At 43.7% G+C, this 16,610-nt stretch overlaps 1 protein-coding gene across 6 annotated transcripts in view; it reads left to right on the forward strand.

Annotated features, from left to right (window-relative positions):
• Positions 1 to 16,610, forward strand: part of LOC144798453 (uncharacterized) — a 549,513-nt gene that overhangs the window by 164,078 nt on the left and 368,825 nt on the right. For all 6 annotated transcript variants that reach the window (XM_078669336.1, XM_078669335.1, XM_078669334.1 and 3 more), the window contains exon 2: positions 9,783 to 9,938. In XM_078669336.1, coding sequence (XP_078525462.1) covers positions 9,783 to 9,938 — 156 coding nt within the window. The remainder of the gene's footprint in view (positions 1 to 9,782; positions 9,939 to 16,610) is intronic.

Below are 16,610 nucleotides of genomic sequence, written 5' to 3' on the forward strand. Positions count from 1 at the left end.
TGAACAATCGAGAAAGTTGCTAGTGACCTCTGAGCTAGCTGGCAAAACTAATTAAGTCTAATATAGTCAGTAGAGACCTAGATGACCTCAGTCCTACGTCTACACTGCTGATTATATTATTCCAATGCGCAGAGCCTATTGGGAATATAGGAACTACACTACATGGCTCTCTGGAGTCCTATTTTTGAGTTGCCGAGGAGGACGAGGTCGTCCGCGTATTGCAATATTGTGATCTTTGTGTTACCGACTTTTGGGGAGATTAAATTAGCGTTGGTAAGTGCCCATGACATGTCTGCTGTGTATAAATTAAACAACATTGGAGCAAGGACGCACTCTTGCTTTAACCCTTGGGTGGTGTTGATGTTCTTGGTTGGCGCAGTGTCTGACAGCTTGACCCTCACCCAGGTAGTTGTGTATAGCGATATGATGGCATTGAGGAGGCCGCTGGGAATACCCCACGCCTGCAGTTTTCTCCAAAGAATACCTCTGTCCACCAGATCGAATGCAGATGAATAGTCCACGAAACATGCGTAGAGTGCTGGTGTCTTCTGGTTTTTTGCCTGGTGGGCGAGGTAGGATAGGGTTATGTTGTCCAGTGTGGAAGAATTGTGTCTAAAGCCAGTTTGGCAGAAAGGAATTATTGCGTTTGTTGTTGCCCAAGCCTCTAGATCTTTTAGGAACACAGCTGCATAGATCTTAGCCTCAATATCCAACAAGGCTATCAGCCGATGATTACAGGGATTCTGTTGCATGCTCATGACGAGCACAGCTCATCATAAGGCACGGTTGCGCTGAGCTCATGACAAACTGAGCTCATCATGAGCCACGCGGCGCTCACACGCTGGGCTAATTCCCCCGCTGTGCTGAGCGTTCCATTAAAACGGGCGTGGTCATGACAAGCTCAGCTTGTCTTGAGCACAGCGCCACCATGCTGCATGACGAGCCGAGCTCGTCATGAGCACCGGGGCGCTGAGTGCGCCCCCCTACACAGCGGGGTAATTAGCCCCGTGGGGGAGGGGTTAAAAATTGGGTGCAATATTGAACCTCTCCAGCTGTCGGGCACTTGATGGAGTTTAGTGCAGGTTGTAAACAATGAGAAAAGTATTGCGGACCATAATGGCAGGTCTTCTTTGAACAGTTGGGCCAGGAGGCCATTAGGACCAGGTGCACCTGAAGATCTTATTTTGCTTAGTACTTTTCGAATACTATTAGTCATAAATATGGAGGCATGGTCCTCTGAGTCATCCGAAGGATCTGAGTATTCAGGCTGAGAGGCTCCTCATTGATCAACTACATAGAGGTTATTTCCGTGCGAAGACCACATTGCTTCAGTGATGAAGTTGCTCCTTACAAGTTCTTGGCTTGTTTTGTTCTTGATGAATCTCCATAGGTCTGCCTGATTATGGTTGCTCATGATTGAGGGAACATATTGCCAATTCTTTTCCCTCTGCTGTTTTTTTTCTGCCATATCCATTGCCTATGCTTTTTTCTTGGGCCTTGGAGTTCTAATGACAGGTCGACTTTGACTTGTTCATTGCAAGTTTTCTTACGTGCCATTATCAGCTTACGAATGTGCCGTGAGCTCGCCAAAATCATTTGATTATTGTTGATTGGTTTTAACTGATGCCGCCTGGGGCCTATTTGAGGATCAAGTAATTCATGGATGCCCTTCATAATGGGAGTCCAGTGAGATAGTAGGTATTCGCAGCTTTGGGCTTGCAGGGACTGTCCAGTGGCAGCTTTCCAAAATGCTAAATTCCGTAAATTGACATGGCCCCATTTTATCCGCCGGATTAGATGAAATCTTTCATCGTTGCATGAAGTACCCAACACCTTATGACCTTTGTGTTTCGGGAGATTTATGTTAAACGTTGTACAAAGTGGTAGATGATCGCTATCTTTAGAAAAAAGCACTTTAAAACTCGCAAGATGATTAATAAGGTTCGCAGTGGCAAAAACATAGTCGATGTTACTTATTCCTTTTAAGGTCTTCAGGGATTGAGATGAAGATTCTTGGCAGTTTGCTAAGAGCTGTAGAAATTGTAGTCTATGTTTACTTAAGATGTTATTCATTTGGGTACTTAAAGGATTTAGAGATAAGAAGGTAGTGTTAAATAATCCTAATTGTCGCAGGTTAAAGTCTCCGCAGATTATTATGTCGTGGTTAACATGATCACAGAGGATTTGGTCCAGATTATCGCACAACTGGCGAAGGCGTCTTGCTCGATCTGAGCCGAAACTGTTAAAATAGACATTGATCAGGAGGATTTTAAAGCAGGGCGCGAACGGTTTACTGCTCTCCAGTACGAACGCTTGAAGCATCTCATCTTGGATTGAAATTGAGTGTGTTTTTATTTTCATGTTCAAGTTGAGATATATTGACAGGCCTCCGAAGGGCCTCCCAAAGTTTTTTTTTTTCTTAGCTACGTGGTGGATCCCTTGGAAGCCAACAATTGTTAAAGGTGTTGGAGCCCATGTTTCTTGAAAACAAAGAACATCAGATGCCAATAGCAGTGATTTTGCTGTGTTTCAGCTAAGAAGTCTTGATAGTCCAGCTACATTCCATGACAGGAGGGTTATCTGTTGTTGTGGCAATAGTGCAAGCTTCTCACTGCTAGGAGTAGGCTGCGACTTCACTCGGTCAAATGTGGGAAACTGGTTTCTGGTCAGGTTGGTGGGCACTCCCTGGTTGTGCTGTTACTATTTTCCTAGTCATACCCCTTGATGATGAGTGGAAGCAGGATATATTTATATTGTCTATCTGTGGCTGGCAGAGGAAGGGCCCTGTCCCCTTCAATATACTCTAGGGGTGGGCTTTTGGAATCGGTGAGTCATATGGCTTTCCTAACAGAGCTGGGTATTTCAGTGCTTATATTTTTGAAATTCTTATGCCCCATTCCTCGAGGATGTCCTTTCAGTCTAGTATTTCTTCTGCCAGTGAAGTTGTTTTTAGTGTTAAAAAAGTGGTTTCCCTCCCATTTTGGCACTCTACAAATTTTTTAAAACTATGTTGTTTTTATATTAATCTCTGATGTATTTACTATGTTTACTTCTTTGTATTTCATGTTATATTTTATACATTTTATGTTATATTTGTGGTCCTCTGTCGAGTACCAACACAAATAAAAAACTTTTGACTTTGGCACTCCGGGGTAAATTTAAATTCCACACTCAGTATGTCATCTGAGGTTAGCTTTGACTGGATAGGAGTAGCCTGAAGTAGCCTTAGTATGTTGGAACGATTCAACACATCGTGCCTCCCTTCCGACGGATAGTATGGGAAGAAGGCCAACTTGACCGATTGCTCCTCTCCTTGGCGTCTTTTAGTATGGCCTTCATTATTAGGGTGAGCTAGGGGATAATGATTATTGATCACTGGTCTAATCAATTCACGCACTAGCGCTGATCTCCGCGGGTCACCACTTTCTGTTGCAGATGGGAGAACTTCTTGTGGGACTAAAGTCACTACCCATCCTGGGGGTTGCTGTGCCCTTTGTGAGTGAATTGAGGGCTCTAAGTTTCGAAGTACGGGGCTTTGATCAGTGGTGGAACCTGGGTCTTTCTTGGTTATAGAATGAACTAATCTCTCAGTGCATTCAGATGAGAATGCCAGCCGTTGTTCTACTTCTGGATCTTTTGTTATGTTACCACTATTGCCGGGCAGAGGTTCCTTATGGTTTTTCATGATTGAGGGTGAATACCCGGGCAGGTATATTCCTGATGAAATAGACTGTGATGTTATGCTTTGTACCACGGTAAGAGCTGTATTTGGAATAGGCATTGTCGAATCCAAGGGTGCCTGGGGTAAGAGAGCAGGTGGTTGTGCAGTTCGTGATGAATTCTTCGAATTGCCACAACCTTTAACTCCTTGGCCGCTGGGGTAATTCCCCCGCTGTGCTGGGGTGCAGGGGTGGAGGCGCGCACAGCACCCCGGTGCTCATGACGAGCTCAGCTCGTCATGAGCCACGGTGCTTGTGTGCTCATGGCGAGCTGAGCTCGTCAGGGCCACACCCGTTTGTGTGGAACGCTCAGCATAGCGGGGGAATTAGCTCCGCGTGCGAGCGTTGGAACCGTAATGATGAGCTCAGCTCGTCATGAGCCACGGTGCTCGTGTGCTCATGAGCATATTTTTAGAAGCAGATGATATTAGACTTTCCGTAATACTCGAGCTTAGCGTAGAGCTACAAACCACTGGGGGGGGGGGAGCTTGTGCTGCTTGAGTGCTTGCCAGGACTCTGTAGATTTTATTGTACATTTGCCCATAGTGCGAAAAGGGGCACCAGGCGAGACCGGGCCGGTGTGAGGACCCCTTTGGCTACCTTTGAAAGTTTCATAGGCTGCTTGATCAGTGGGCCATAGACTGCAGCCTGCGATTGCCTGTTGTCCTGTAGCTCCTGCGTCTATTTCCGTGGAGCTATGACTCTGTGCAACCGTAGTTATGCGATTTAGTTTGGGATAGGATAGTGCTTTCTCCGGACTATCCTTGGATATTGGAAGGTAGGTCCCTTTTTTGGCTCCTGTGTCTTTCTCCGTCATACTGGTTGTTAGGTCAATGACCGCCCACAGGCTGTCCGAGGGGCTTCCAGAGGAAATATCAATAACTGTGCTATTTATTAAGTGTGGTTGCACCTGGTTGTGCATACTAATTGTTGTGGGAGACGGAGTTATAAGAGATGTTATACCCACAGGGTGGGCCGGAGTAACTACTAGGTCACCGTTGGGTACTTTTTTCTTAATTGAGTCCAAGATATCCATGATGCCCAGTTGGGCTGACTGAGTAATATGAGGGGACTTTTTGAAGAAAAAATCCGTTATCGAGGTTTTTTTCCTTGCTGGAGGACTTCCGCAACTAGAATAGCTGGTTCTTTTGTTATCCATACGTACCTTTACTCTAGATGAATATTTAGGTTTTAATGGAGTTACACTATCTCCATATTTGTTGGATTTGGAGGCTGCTGTGGTCTCCAAAGGTGGTTGGTTTTTCTGGTTGGGGCTAAGGCTGGATAGATCACCGAGGGAGGGGGATGCGCAAGATCCATCTTCCGCTAATTTAGATGTTTTTTGTGTTGAACTCCTTATATTAGATTTTTGGTCCTTCCATTTTTCAAGAGCATTAGCTCGCCGTTGATGGAATGCTCTGTGAGACAACTTCCATCCTTGAAGAAAAGGAAGTGCCCTCCTTGATGCCTCATAGATTGGGCCCTTGGCGGCTCTGTGGAGATAGCGATTTCTCCGAGTCGGCAGAGCCTCGGGCCGGGGCTCATGTGAAGGCATTAGAGCTACCTGATTTAGCTCTATTTAAACACACGCAAAGCGGGTGTCCTCCCCTCCAGATGGCCTTCAGGAGTTCTCCAGTTGATGATTCTTTTCTGGGGTATCAGAATCAGATTCTGCACCAGCAGGAGTTCTACATGTCGGACTCTGATTAAAAGTTAAATCAGGCATCATCATTGTTTTTTCTCGGTGAATTTCTGATAAATCTGAGTAAAATTTCTCAGCCACTTTTTGAATTTCCGCATTTAATGGAACAGTTAAAGCTGAATGTCTAACTTCCTTTTGATCAAATACTGGTAGAACAGGTCCAATCGTTACTGGTACTGTTACTGCTTCCATGCTTTTTAACTGTTGTATTAATTCATCTTTTGATCGATGATAATCTGAGGTACTTGGTGTTTCCTTACATCTTTCTGTTCTCATTACATTTATTGGGGCTTCATTTCTCTGGGCTGGGGTTTCAGGATAATTTCTATTTTCTCCTGATGTACTAGAATTAGTTCTGGTTTCTACTCTTTCGGGAGTTTTTGCTTTATTCTGATTTAATCTGGGTGATGTCTCATCAATTATTTCTCTAGGAGGAGCACTCGGAGAAGTTCCAGGAGGAATTCTCGGGGAAGAAAATGAACAAACTGGTTGATAAGGTGGCGGTTTCTGTTTTGTCATATAAATTTCTTCTAAAACCGGATCTTCTAAATCATTATCCTCAGCATTATTATTTTTCTTTTGGGTACACTTTTGACCAGTAGGCTCACTAAATCTTGCTGGATACAGACCATCACACATGTCTGCTTGTCTTCATCGACGCATTCTATCCTCATGGGTTTCCCTATTTATGTCCAATCTAGTGCCTCTTGTTACTCCTCTATTCTCTCGTTTCAATTCAAACATCTCATCCTCCCACTCCGCTAAAGCCTCAAATTGGGTAGGTCTAGGCTTTGGTACAAGTGCCATCATTTTTTCTCTTAAGTTTTTCATAACCTTAACGTTAAAAGAACCATCTTCCGGCCATGCCAATACACCATCATCTTTGGTATATTCCATCCAATTCTCAATCCAAAGGCAAGTATGATAACCATATTCACCTAACATATAAGCTGCAGGTGTTTTGTATTTATGAATTAATCTTCCAACACGCGTTTCAATTTTCTTTTCAGGTTTAAATACATTTTTCAATTTATGAAATCTTCTTTTCCTCTTTCATGTAGTAATAACTCATGTTTAAATCAATTCCGCTTGCTTAAGAAAAGATCGTAAATATTTCCTTGTTGTTCCGCGAAACCAACCAATCCGTGCGTGAAACTCACCAACAAGCCAATCAGGTTAAGCTACGTCACTATTCTTTTGAACCAATAGAATTGCTGCTTTTCTGGATAAGCCAATCAGCTGCAAGCTTGACTAGTCACATGAGCCAATCAGTGCGCGAATACTGTGACGTATGCTAGCCAATCACAGCGCGACACTAGTGACGTACAATGCCGCTGCAGCTTCAGACAGAGAGATTCTACTCCGAAAACTCACCCCTCCTTTACAAAATATTTTCACAGCGCCATTTTTTTTTTTACAATACTTTTCAATGGAATTCAGTTAGTAACTACAGAAAAACAAAACATTTATCTGCTTCGCTATAATAAAGTGATAGCTTTTACAGTCATTCAAGTATTCTTTTGCGTGGAATAGACAACGCTATTCTCACAGAATATTCAATCGTTGATAAAGTAAGACTACTCTACCCTTCTAACAGGTAATAACGAACTCGTTTCCCTCTGAATGCACATAAAGTAACAATTCAAAATTTTACTTGAGCGTAATTACAAAATCATTTACGCACATTCAAACGGAGAAAACCTAAACATACATACATGAATCTTGGTAGGACTTTAACCAACCATAGAAATCCACAATCGCCACTAGGAATAGACAACGCTATCTTACCCTTCACTCAAGCTTGGATAAATTCTACTATTCTTTTCGTGAGTTTTAAAACAGGACAGTTGTCCCTATACTCGAAAAGCTCGAAAGCTACGATTTCATAGACAACCCTCACTATACATTACTATACATTTTACCTAGCACACCTAAAATCCCTAATCTTGTGTTGTACGTCCACAACACTAGTGATATATGTCAATACCACTACTTTGAAACAGAACAAATGCACTGTGCAACTTCACCTGTCACACTACTCGTATGCCGGCAAACCAGGAATCTTCACACTGCTGGAAAAAACCTTTCAACAACATATAACAACTGGACAAACTTAACATGTTTTAGTCATCAATCCTATGTAACTACCATGTAGCATGTCCGTTACCATAGTAACCGTAACTCTGCTACCAAGTAATTGATCCAGCGCGCCTAATGAAAAACTGTCTCACCAACGCTACCTAACTCCACAATACTCACCATTAATCAAGAATCACTTACCAAGGCCCATAAACCAACAAGACAATTTTTGAGCGACTGAATCATGTGATCTAATTAATCAGATCTATTCACAAAACTATTTACACATTTATATACAACTGCAGTATAACGTTTCTTACCACGGTTTTTAAAACATTTATCATTTTAATTAAGTCGCTAAGGCAAATGGATCAACTGATGGTAACAAGACCATGAATAAACAAGACCAGCTTGTCGTTTCAAAATCTCATTTATTAACTATTTATTCATAGAAAGAGCATTTTGATTAAATCTTTATTTATTAGCAATTTATTAGCATCTTTATTTGAGAAAAGACATATTAGTCTGGCAATTCAAAGCAAAGTTGATCAGCATGATTTAAGCAAAATAAACAGTTTCCATCCCCTAAGTTCTATTTTCCCTGTCTAAACTCGCTCCACCTAAAAAGAAATAGTCATTTAGTCCATTATCCTTACGTGCGCCAACAAGTCCTTCAGCACGTCACGCCCTTCAGGAATCGGAAAGCGAGAAGCGCCCTCCTGCCCATGGGGGCAATTTTTATACCTTTCTGCCTAGCTAATCTCACTAAAAGTATATTTTTCTCTGCCATCCAGTGTCCTTATTGGCTGACTGATGTCAGCTCAGGTGATGTCATCACCGTTTTCAATCCAAAGTTGAGCTTTTCAAAAACTCCATTGTCCTTTCACTCACGCGACTTTCGGCTTCCTTAAAAGCGAAACATTTCTTTCAAGATACAGTCCTCGACATCCTAACCTTGGCAATGTCGCCTGACTTCCTGCCCTTGAGCCATCTTCACTGAGAACACGTTCTGCACAGTTAATAGTCTGCGTTTTCTTGTCAAAATCAACAACATGGTAAAAGTTTTCCATTGCTGTGCAAATAAAAGGCTCCATTCTGGACAAGTTTCACGACCACTGCCATTTCTTTATAGGCCTTAGGCCTCTCTTCCGAAACTATTATTTAAACAAACACAAGACATCAATTAATTAAAGAATTGAGATTTATTCTGTTACCCTCCCCCTTTGCTAATTATTAACCCATTAATTTATGTTACCTAGCAGAGCACACAAAGCTGCATTTCATATCTACCTTCTTCTTATAGGCCGCAGGAACTACTGGAACTCTTTTATGCGTTTTTATCACAAAAAGACATAACATAAGCACACAAAATAAGCACATGCCATTAATTAAATAGCCGCATTAATACTGACAAAGACAATAGACAAAGTTAGTTTATTATTTTTCACGAACCTGCAGTTTGCAACATAGAGCACATAAATTAGTCCCTCATGTCGTGTAATGCATTTTTAAACTAGGTGGATTAGTACATTTTATAACAAACTTATTAATACGGTTATAGTATTATGGAAGTTTAACTTTGCAAGTCAGAACAAAATATCATTCTGAACCTTGTTCCATCACCCTTTTTCCCGGTCTGCTTGTCTGAATTTGCAGGTAACAACATTGTGCTTTCCCCACACGAGAGGTTGAGCGCACCTGGTACGTTACAAACATACCGGCTGAGGAACCGATGATGAAGCATGCCACATAGAAACCTATGGATGAGCATAGGCTAAGAAACAGGAGTCCTGCTTTTCAGATAGTGAATCAGTGTTATCTGCAGGTTATCTCTTTTTAGATTAATAGGAACCTAGTCCACACGAGAAATGACTTGCCTCTTAGTTGAATAATGGCAGTTTAGTGAGGGCGGGGGCATAAATATTGATATGTCCATGTTTAAAAACGATCACATTTAATAAATACCTTGCAATGCTGTGATGTACTCTGATGTACTATTGTAATGCACCTTTGCATTTAACAGAAATACTTGTTTTTTTGAAATTTTGACTTTATCATATTTTTGGATGATGATGTTTTGTGCATGATTTACATGCCAACTATTTTCATGGCTCTGTTTGTGCATGGGCTTTTAGAGCCAAGCCAAACCCTTGGCTCATTTATCCTTCTTAATTTGTTGTCTCGCCCACCTCTTATACCTATGCTGATGTTTTTGCTGGCTGTCACGTGTCTGGAAGAAGAGATATCAACTTGTGGTACATATGATTTGTTTTTGTTTACAGAAGCGTGTTGTGGGACAGAACATTGGTCCGCTGAACAGTGATTCCATTACAGCCTGTACACATCTGAAATACGAACTTCTAAATCTACTAGAAATCCTACCTGTAGACTTTGTTAGCAAAACAACCGAAGAAATGTCAGAGAAGATTTTTCATCAGGTGAGAATTTCTGTGAGCACAATTTAATGTTAATGTATGTTGTATAGTAGCAAACCCTTACAGAAACTATGCTTATTTTCATCTGAAACATTGTGACTGAAGTTAGAGGCATATTACTTAGCTTACTGTCGGAAAGCACTTGGGCATGAAACTCAACGTTACAAATATTTAGTTGAAGGGCAAAAATTGTGACTGCAAACGAATTTCAATATAGTTTCATGCACACAGTTGCCGTGGTTGTTGCAATCAAATTCATAAAAGTATATTTATTGAAGTGTGAAAAACGAAGTGTAACATGTGAAAGAATGGACTGTGACTACAAAGAACACTACACATTTTTAAGGCTGTATATCAGCCACTTTGCTAGAGAAACGTAAGGAGAAATGCAAAGAAGTCCCATAATCCAGCGCTCACCTTTTACTGCAAGGGAACATTTCCCATTTGCAGGCTTTTTTGACATAGTAGTTCCAATACTCTGTAAAGTGCAGAAGGGAGTCATATGTTCACAAATTCATAGTTGATTTTTATCAGCTATAATATAATTTCAGACATGGCCACAGTGTTGTCATTGTAAACTCTCCAACAGTAAAAAGAAAATCATTCAGAAGCGATTTCCTAAGGTGATAAAGCAAGAGAGAGAGTAGCCACTTCAGTACCCCCCCCCGAACAAAAGTTCGGGCAAACAGCCCAATTAATATTCATAAGTCCTTGCAAACTTACACAAGAATTTAAGGCAAATCTTGCTGATTTTCTTCTACAAACTATTCTTGATTTCTCTTTAGCTTCTAATCAACACGTTTTGTCCGGCCTCATCACCAAGAGTTCCTCAGGGTTAGAAAGTATACATATACATTCTTAGCCCTTAACTAAGTACCATTTATGATAGTATGTCCAACACCCATTCATAAAAAAATCCAAATGTTATGAATTGTGAATAAGAAGTTCAGTACAAACAAGACAAACAAGAAAATATCCCTTCGGTACCAAATTCCCAGTGCACAACCAGATCCAAGATTATATTCCAGTTGTGTATACCACATAAGGTACATTAGCAATCCTAATATCAAGGTAAAAAGTTCTTACGTCTCAAAAAAAGTACATGGTAATAATATCCCATGCCTATAGGAAAATGGTAACAAGTATCGTAGTGAGACAGTGCATTAGGAGTAAGTTACCATAGTTTGAAAAGGGATTCACAGCAACAATAGAGTCTACGTCCCAAGTTCCAAATAATGCAGTCTTCTAACCAAAAGGAAAAATTCAGAAAGCCTAAATAAAAAATGCCATAGATTTAGTTGTGGAAAGGTCCAATTCTATTAAGGTCTCTGAGGCGAGGATTATGCATTCATTTTTTCTATAAATGTCGCAGCAGCCATGTTAACAATAACAAAAGACACACATTTCATGGACGGAATGCAGAACAAATCAAAACATTCACCCCCAGTCAATCGCTCTGGGTTAAATCCTTCATTCTTTTGCTCACCATGCCACCCCAGTTAAGACCTGGCCATATACAAATCAGTCTTGACCCTGTGCCTCATGGGAACAGTCCAGCCCAAACTGCTAAGCCAGGTCGTCTCTGAACCAGAAACAAGCATCCTAGGAGGGGTTTCGGGGTTTTACCCCTCATCTGCCAGGATAGCTTGAATCCAGTGGCACAGTGAGCCCGGGACCCACGTCTGGGCATACCCAGTGCACTTAGGGCGAGAAAGCAAAAGACACACAATTGATGGATGGAATGCAGAACAAATCAAAACATTCACCCCCCAGTCAAGAGATCTGGGTTAAATCCATCATTCTTTTGCTCACAATGCCACCCCAGTCAAGACCTGGCCATATGCAAAGCAGTCATGACCCTGTGCCTCATGGGAACAGTCCAGCCAGAACGGCCAAGCTAGGTTCTCCCTGGACCGGAAACAAGCATCCTAGGACCGGTTTCGGGGTTTCACCCCTCAAAGTGCCCTCCTCATCACATCCCCTCCAGCAAGTAGGACTACGGGCAGGGTTGCCCTTATTTAACCTGACCGGAGTCAAGTACCAGTATGTCGCGACCTTTACCGCTGTTTGCTTGCTGGCAGTGTTCCTGGCCGTGTGGTTGGCCCTATAATATATAGCTTGCCATTCCTTTACGGTGAGGCTTCTCCCCAGCTCTCTTTCCCAACACTTCTGACTGGCCCAGGGACGCGTAGCGACAGGCGGGCAGATCATCTTGTACAATTCAGTGATCAGCTTGCGGTCCGACTCTTTGGTAAGAAGCCATTTTTCAAAAGTTGTCAGTTTCCTACCGACTAAAGGGCGTATTTCAGGCTGCTTCAACCAATGTTGAAATTGAAAATATTGATACCGTTGCGGAGCTTTGATGCCATAAAGCTGTGGTAAATCAGAGAGCTGAATGAATCCCTCAAGATCGAATAGGTGGCCTGCGGATCTACAGTCTGACATCCACCACTGCTGAAACTCCCCACTCTCTAATCCCAGAATAAAGTCAGGGTTATCAAACAAAGGTGTGAGCGGCGAGGGAAAAGTGGTGAGTCCCCTCTTAACCGCATCACTGTGCGAGTGATGGGGGAATTCTGAAGGTAGGCCGGTCTATCGGGGCGCTTTAGGAAGGGTATCTTCGAAAACGATGTTTGCGCCATCGCCCTGTCCTGAAAGAGCCATCTCTTTTCCGACTCGGGCCGGCTCCATTCCACCAAATATCTCAATTGCACTGTCTTAAAGTATTGCTGTAGGTTTGGGATCCCCAGGCCTCCCTCGTCTGGGGGTCGGAAGGATAGGTCTCTGCGCATATGTGGCCTTTTCCCGGCCTATATGAAGTGTTCCACTGCTTCTTGTAGCTTTTTTATGGTGCCCAGGGGAGGGATCACCAGGATGGTCTGAAAGATATAGAGGAGTTTGGGTAATATGGACATCTTCACCGCAGCAATGCGTCCAAGTAGTGATAGGGGTTGTTTCTGCCATCTCCTTAGGTCACCCTGTAACTGGGAGGTGATATTCGTGTAGTTCAGAGTAAGCGCCCGCTCGGTGGATGGGGTTAGGGTTATCCTCAAGTATGGGATTGAAGCCTGGATTTGTAGACCCTCGTATTCAGAAGATGCATCACAGACTGTGTGTGTGTTGCGGCCCAATGGGAGGAGCACTGATTTCCCCCTATTCATTTTGAAGCCAGATACCCTCCCAAAGGTCTCGAGCTCCCTCAAGAAGGCAGGCACTGATTGTTTAGGCTTGTCCAGCATAGCCAGGATATCATCTGCATATAGGCTAAGTGTATGATGTTCCCCCCAAAGGTGATGCCCGTGATGTCGGGGTTATCTCGGATCCTCTGCGCTAGGGGGTCTACGTAGAGCGCAAAGAGAAGGGGGCGAAAGCGGGCATCTCTGCCTCATGCCTCTTTGTCGAAGGGCCTGGAATGAATCATTGCTCTAGGTTTGTCGTAACAGCTGGAAACCCATGCCCTAAAGCGATCGCCGATTCCAAAGTGTGCCATAGTTTTATCTAAATAAAAAACAGTCCACCCTGTCAAACGCCTTCTCGGCGTCTATTGACAGGAGCATGGCATCCATCCCCTGGTAGTGAGCTTTGTCTATTAAGTGCACAAGGCGTTTGGTATTATCACTGCATTGTCTGTTGGGTATGAAGCCAGATTGGTCCGGCTCGATGATGCCAGGGAGCCGTGGTCCAAGTCTGGAAGCGAGAACCCCTGTGAAGAGTTTACGGCCTAGGTTAAGTAGGGAGATAGGCCTATAAGCGGCGCATTGGGTGGCTTCTTTACCTGGCTTAGGTAGTACAATAATGTCTGCTTCCAACTATCAGGGGGTGTCGAGCCAGGCCCCTGAAATGAGTTGAAAAGTCGAGTTAGAAGTGGTGCTAGTACCGGGCAAAAAGTTTTATAGAAGCCAGCTGAGAAGCCGTCTGGCCCAGGCGACTTCAAGGGCTTAAGGCGAGAGATCGCCCCGACCACCTCCTCTATCCTGATAGGCGCGTCTAACGCGGCGACCCCAGCTGTGTTGAGTGCCGTCGTCGCCGCCCACCTAAGGTAGGCCTCTCTGTCAGGGTCAAGAGACCGATCCACGCTGTACAGCGATGCTTAAAACTCTCTAAAGCCCTCAGCTATCTGGTTGTTGCTGTCCAACTTCTCTCCTCGGGCTTTGTAAAGGGTTGTGATTTTAGACCGCTGGGCCCTAGCTCTAAGCACGTTGGCGAGGAGACGCCCCGTTTTATCACCTCCCACATAGTATGTGTGGCGGAGCCGCAGGGCGGCTTACTCGCGCGGTCGAGGTCTAGGCCAGCTAGTTGCGCCCTGGCAGCTTTCAATTGCCCTCATATCCTGGGAGCCCCCGTGCGGCTGTGTACCCGCTCGAGTTTGACCACTTTGGCTGTTAAGGATTCCCGCTTTTCCCTACGCTTTTTGGCTTCTGCCGCCGAGATGGCTATCAGCTCCCCCTTTATTACTGCCTTAAGTGCCCCCAAACTGCTGTCAAGGGTGTGTCCGGTTTATCGTTAAGTGTGAGATAATCAGTGATGCTTTTGTGCAATTGTTGGGCTACCCCCTTCCATTGTAGCAGGCCCTCCCTGGGTCGCCATCTTCTCCCCCACCGTCTTGGTCCGGGGACCTCAATAGTCACTACCACTGCGTCGTGATCTGAAATGGCAGCAGGAATAATATCAATTTTCTCCTGCTTGTGTTTGTAACTCCGAGGATCCTATAAAGTGGTCTAGCCTGGCATAAGTGTGGTGCACATGCGAGTAAAATGTGTAGTGCGTGCTTTGAGGGTGCGCCTCCTGCCACAAGTCCACCAGTCCCCTTTGAGCCATCCAGTCCCTCCCCTCTGGTGAGATCGCTCCTGTTAAACCAATGCAATGGCCTGATCTATCTGTCTCCCGAACCATGACCAGGTTGATGTCGCCTCCCACGAGTGTGTATCTGTCTTGGGGACTTAGAATCTCCGACAGGGCACTCTTGAGAAAGGATTCTTGACCCAAGTTGGGGGCATATAGGGACCCTACGATCATGGACATCCCGCCCACCCATATGTTGTGAGCTAGCAGCCTACCTTTGATTTCCGCTACCTTATCTCCCACCTGGCCGTGAAAGTGCCTAGCAAATAATATAGCTACCCCCGCTTTCTTATCAGTGGTAGAGGAGTAGAACGTTTGAGGGAATGCCAAGACCTCATCCAGTGCCAGTCTTTGGATAGGAGGTGTGTTTCCTGCAATAGACATATCGAGGCGCCGGAGTTCTCTAGATACGATAAAATGGCGCATCTTTTAATGGGGTTATTGTGTTGTAAATGAATCAAGGACCCTAGTGTAATTTTCCCGATTCATGCCCTTATATAGGTACAAATTACCCGATCCTTATATAGACATAGAAATCATTACCATTTTTATACTGAGCCTATGCAGCCCAAATACGGCATGGCTACTTCCACTAAGTATAATTCACAAAGGAGCCAAGAGGGAATTACGGGTAACAGCAGGGTGGCCCTCCACTCAACAAACATCAATATCAAGAAACCCCAGTACCCTGGACGTTGGCTAGCACTCCTCTGATAAATATAAAAACTTCTATAGCCTGGAACAGTACAATATCTGCATCCAGTTTCAGATCCCCTCAATATGTAGCCGGGTATGCTATATCTAGATCTATACCGTCCAAATCAAACCATTGTTTGCATGTAAAAGGAGAGATTCCGGACGGAATTCAACTCGACAAATCCTTTATGAATAAACTGATGTCTGTTCCACTGAAACAGTACATCCACCCACACTTAATATATAAGTGAAAGAATGCACAAAATGTGTGGCGAAAAAGGATGACACCTCACGGGCGAACAACCCTCGGGGCAATTGGCAGATGTTACCAATTTATAGCCCCTTTCTCATCATCGGTTGTCATTCCTTTTCAGAAAAAGAAAGGAAAAAATAGAATGTCCAAAACAAACCATACGTGTTAAAAGTGAGACGGGTGCAAATTTGGAGCTCAATTAATCGCTCCCTGATGTGACACAATAAGTGATTAAAATCAACAGGCACACCAATGGCACAACGTTATTCCTAAATGTGGTGTGTACTGGTGAACTAAAAAGGCTGGTAGCTTAGTTTCGCATACCAATACCTGCAGCCGACATGTTTAACTGCCTTTTATACCTTATGGCAGATTCGTCAGGGCTCACCACTCGGTCACTGCACCAATGTTGGACATCATAACTCTGGGAACTGTCGAGTTGAAAACACAATTTGGGTTTAAAAACACATAAGGACTCCACTCCTGGCTTTCTCAATGTATATGCATAATATGTATAAAAAAATACTTAAAACAGGGGATAGATTACCCTCAGCCAGCCACGTCATCTCATACCAGCTGGTGAGGGAAGATGTGGCTCTCAATATAAGCCTGTTTCAAAGATTGAAACTCATCTCCTGTCGATTGTCGCATCAATCTATAAATGGTAAGACACTGTAAGAATACTGTGCACTACTCCACTGCACACGCTGTCACGACCCAACCATTATCATTACTAGTGAACTAGTCTAAGCCACCAAAACTCCTGTGTATCTTTTCAACAGGGGCACACGTTGCGTGGTTAAAGCACCTTGCTGGCTGCCATCAGCGTAAAGTGTTTACATCAAATATCTTTGCACTGAAGCCTGGTAATTCGTCCCAGAGCT

This window comes from Lissotriton helveticus, chromosome 12 (genome assembly GCF_964261635.1).
Source record: "Lissotriton helveticus chromosome 12, aLisHel1.1, whole genome shotgun sequence".
Lineage (NCBI taxonomy): Eukaryota > Metazoa > Chordata > Amphibia > Caudata > Salamandridae > Lissotriton > Lissotriton helveticus.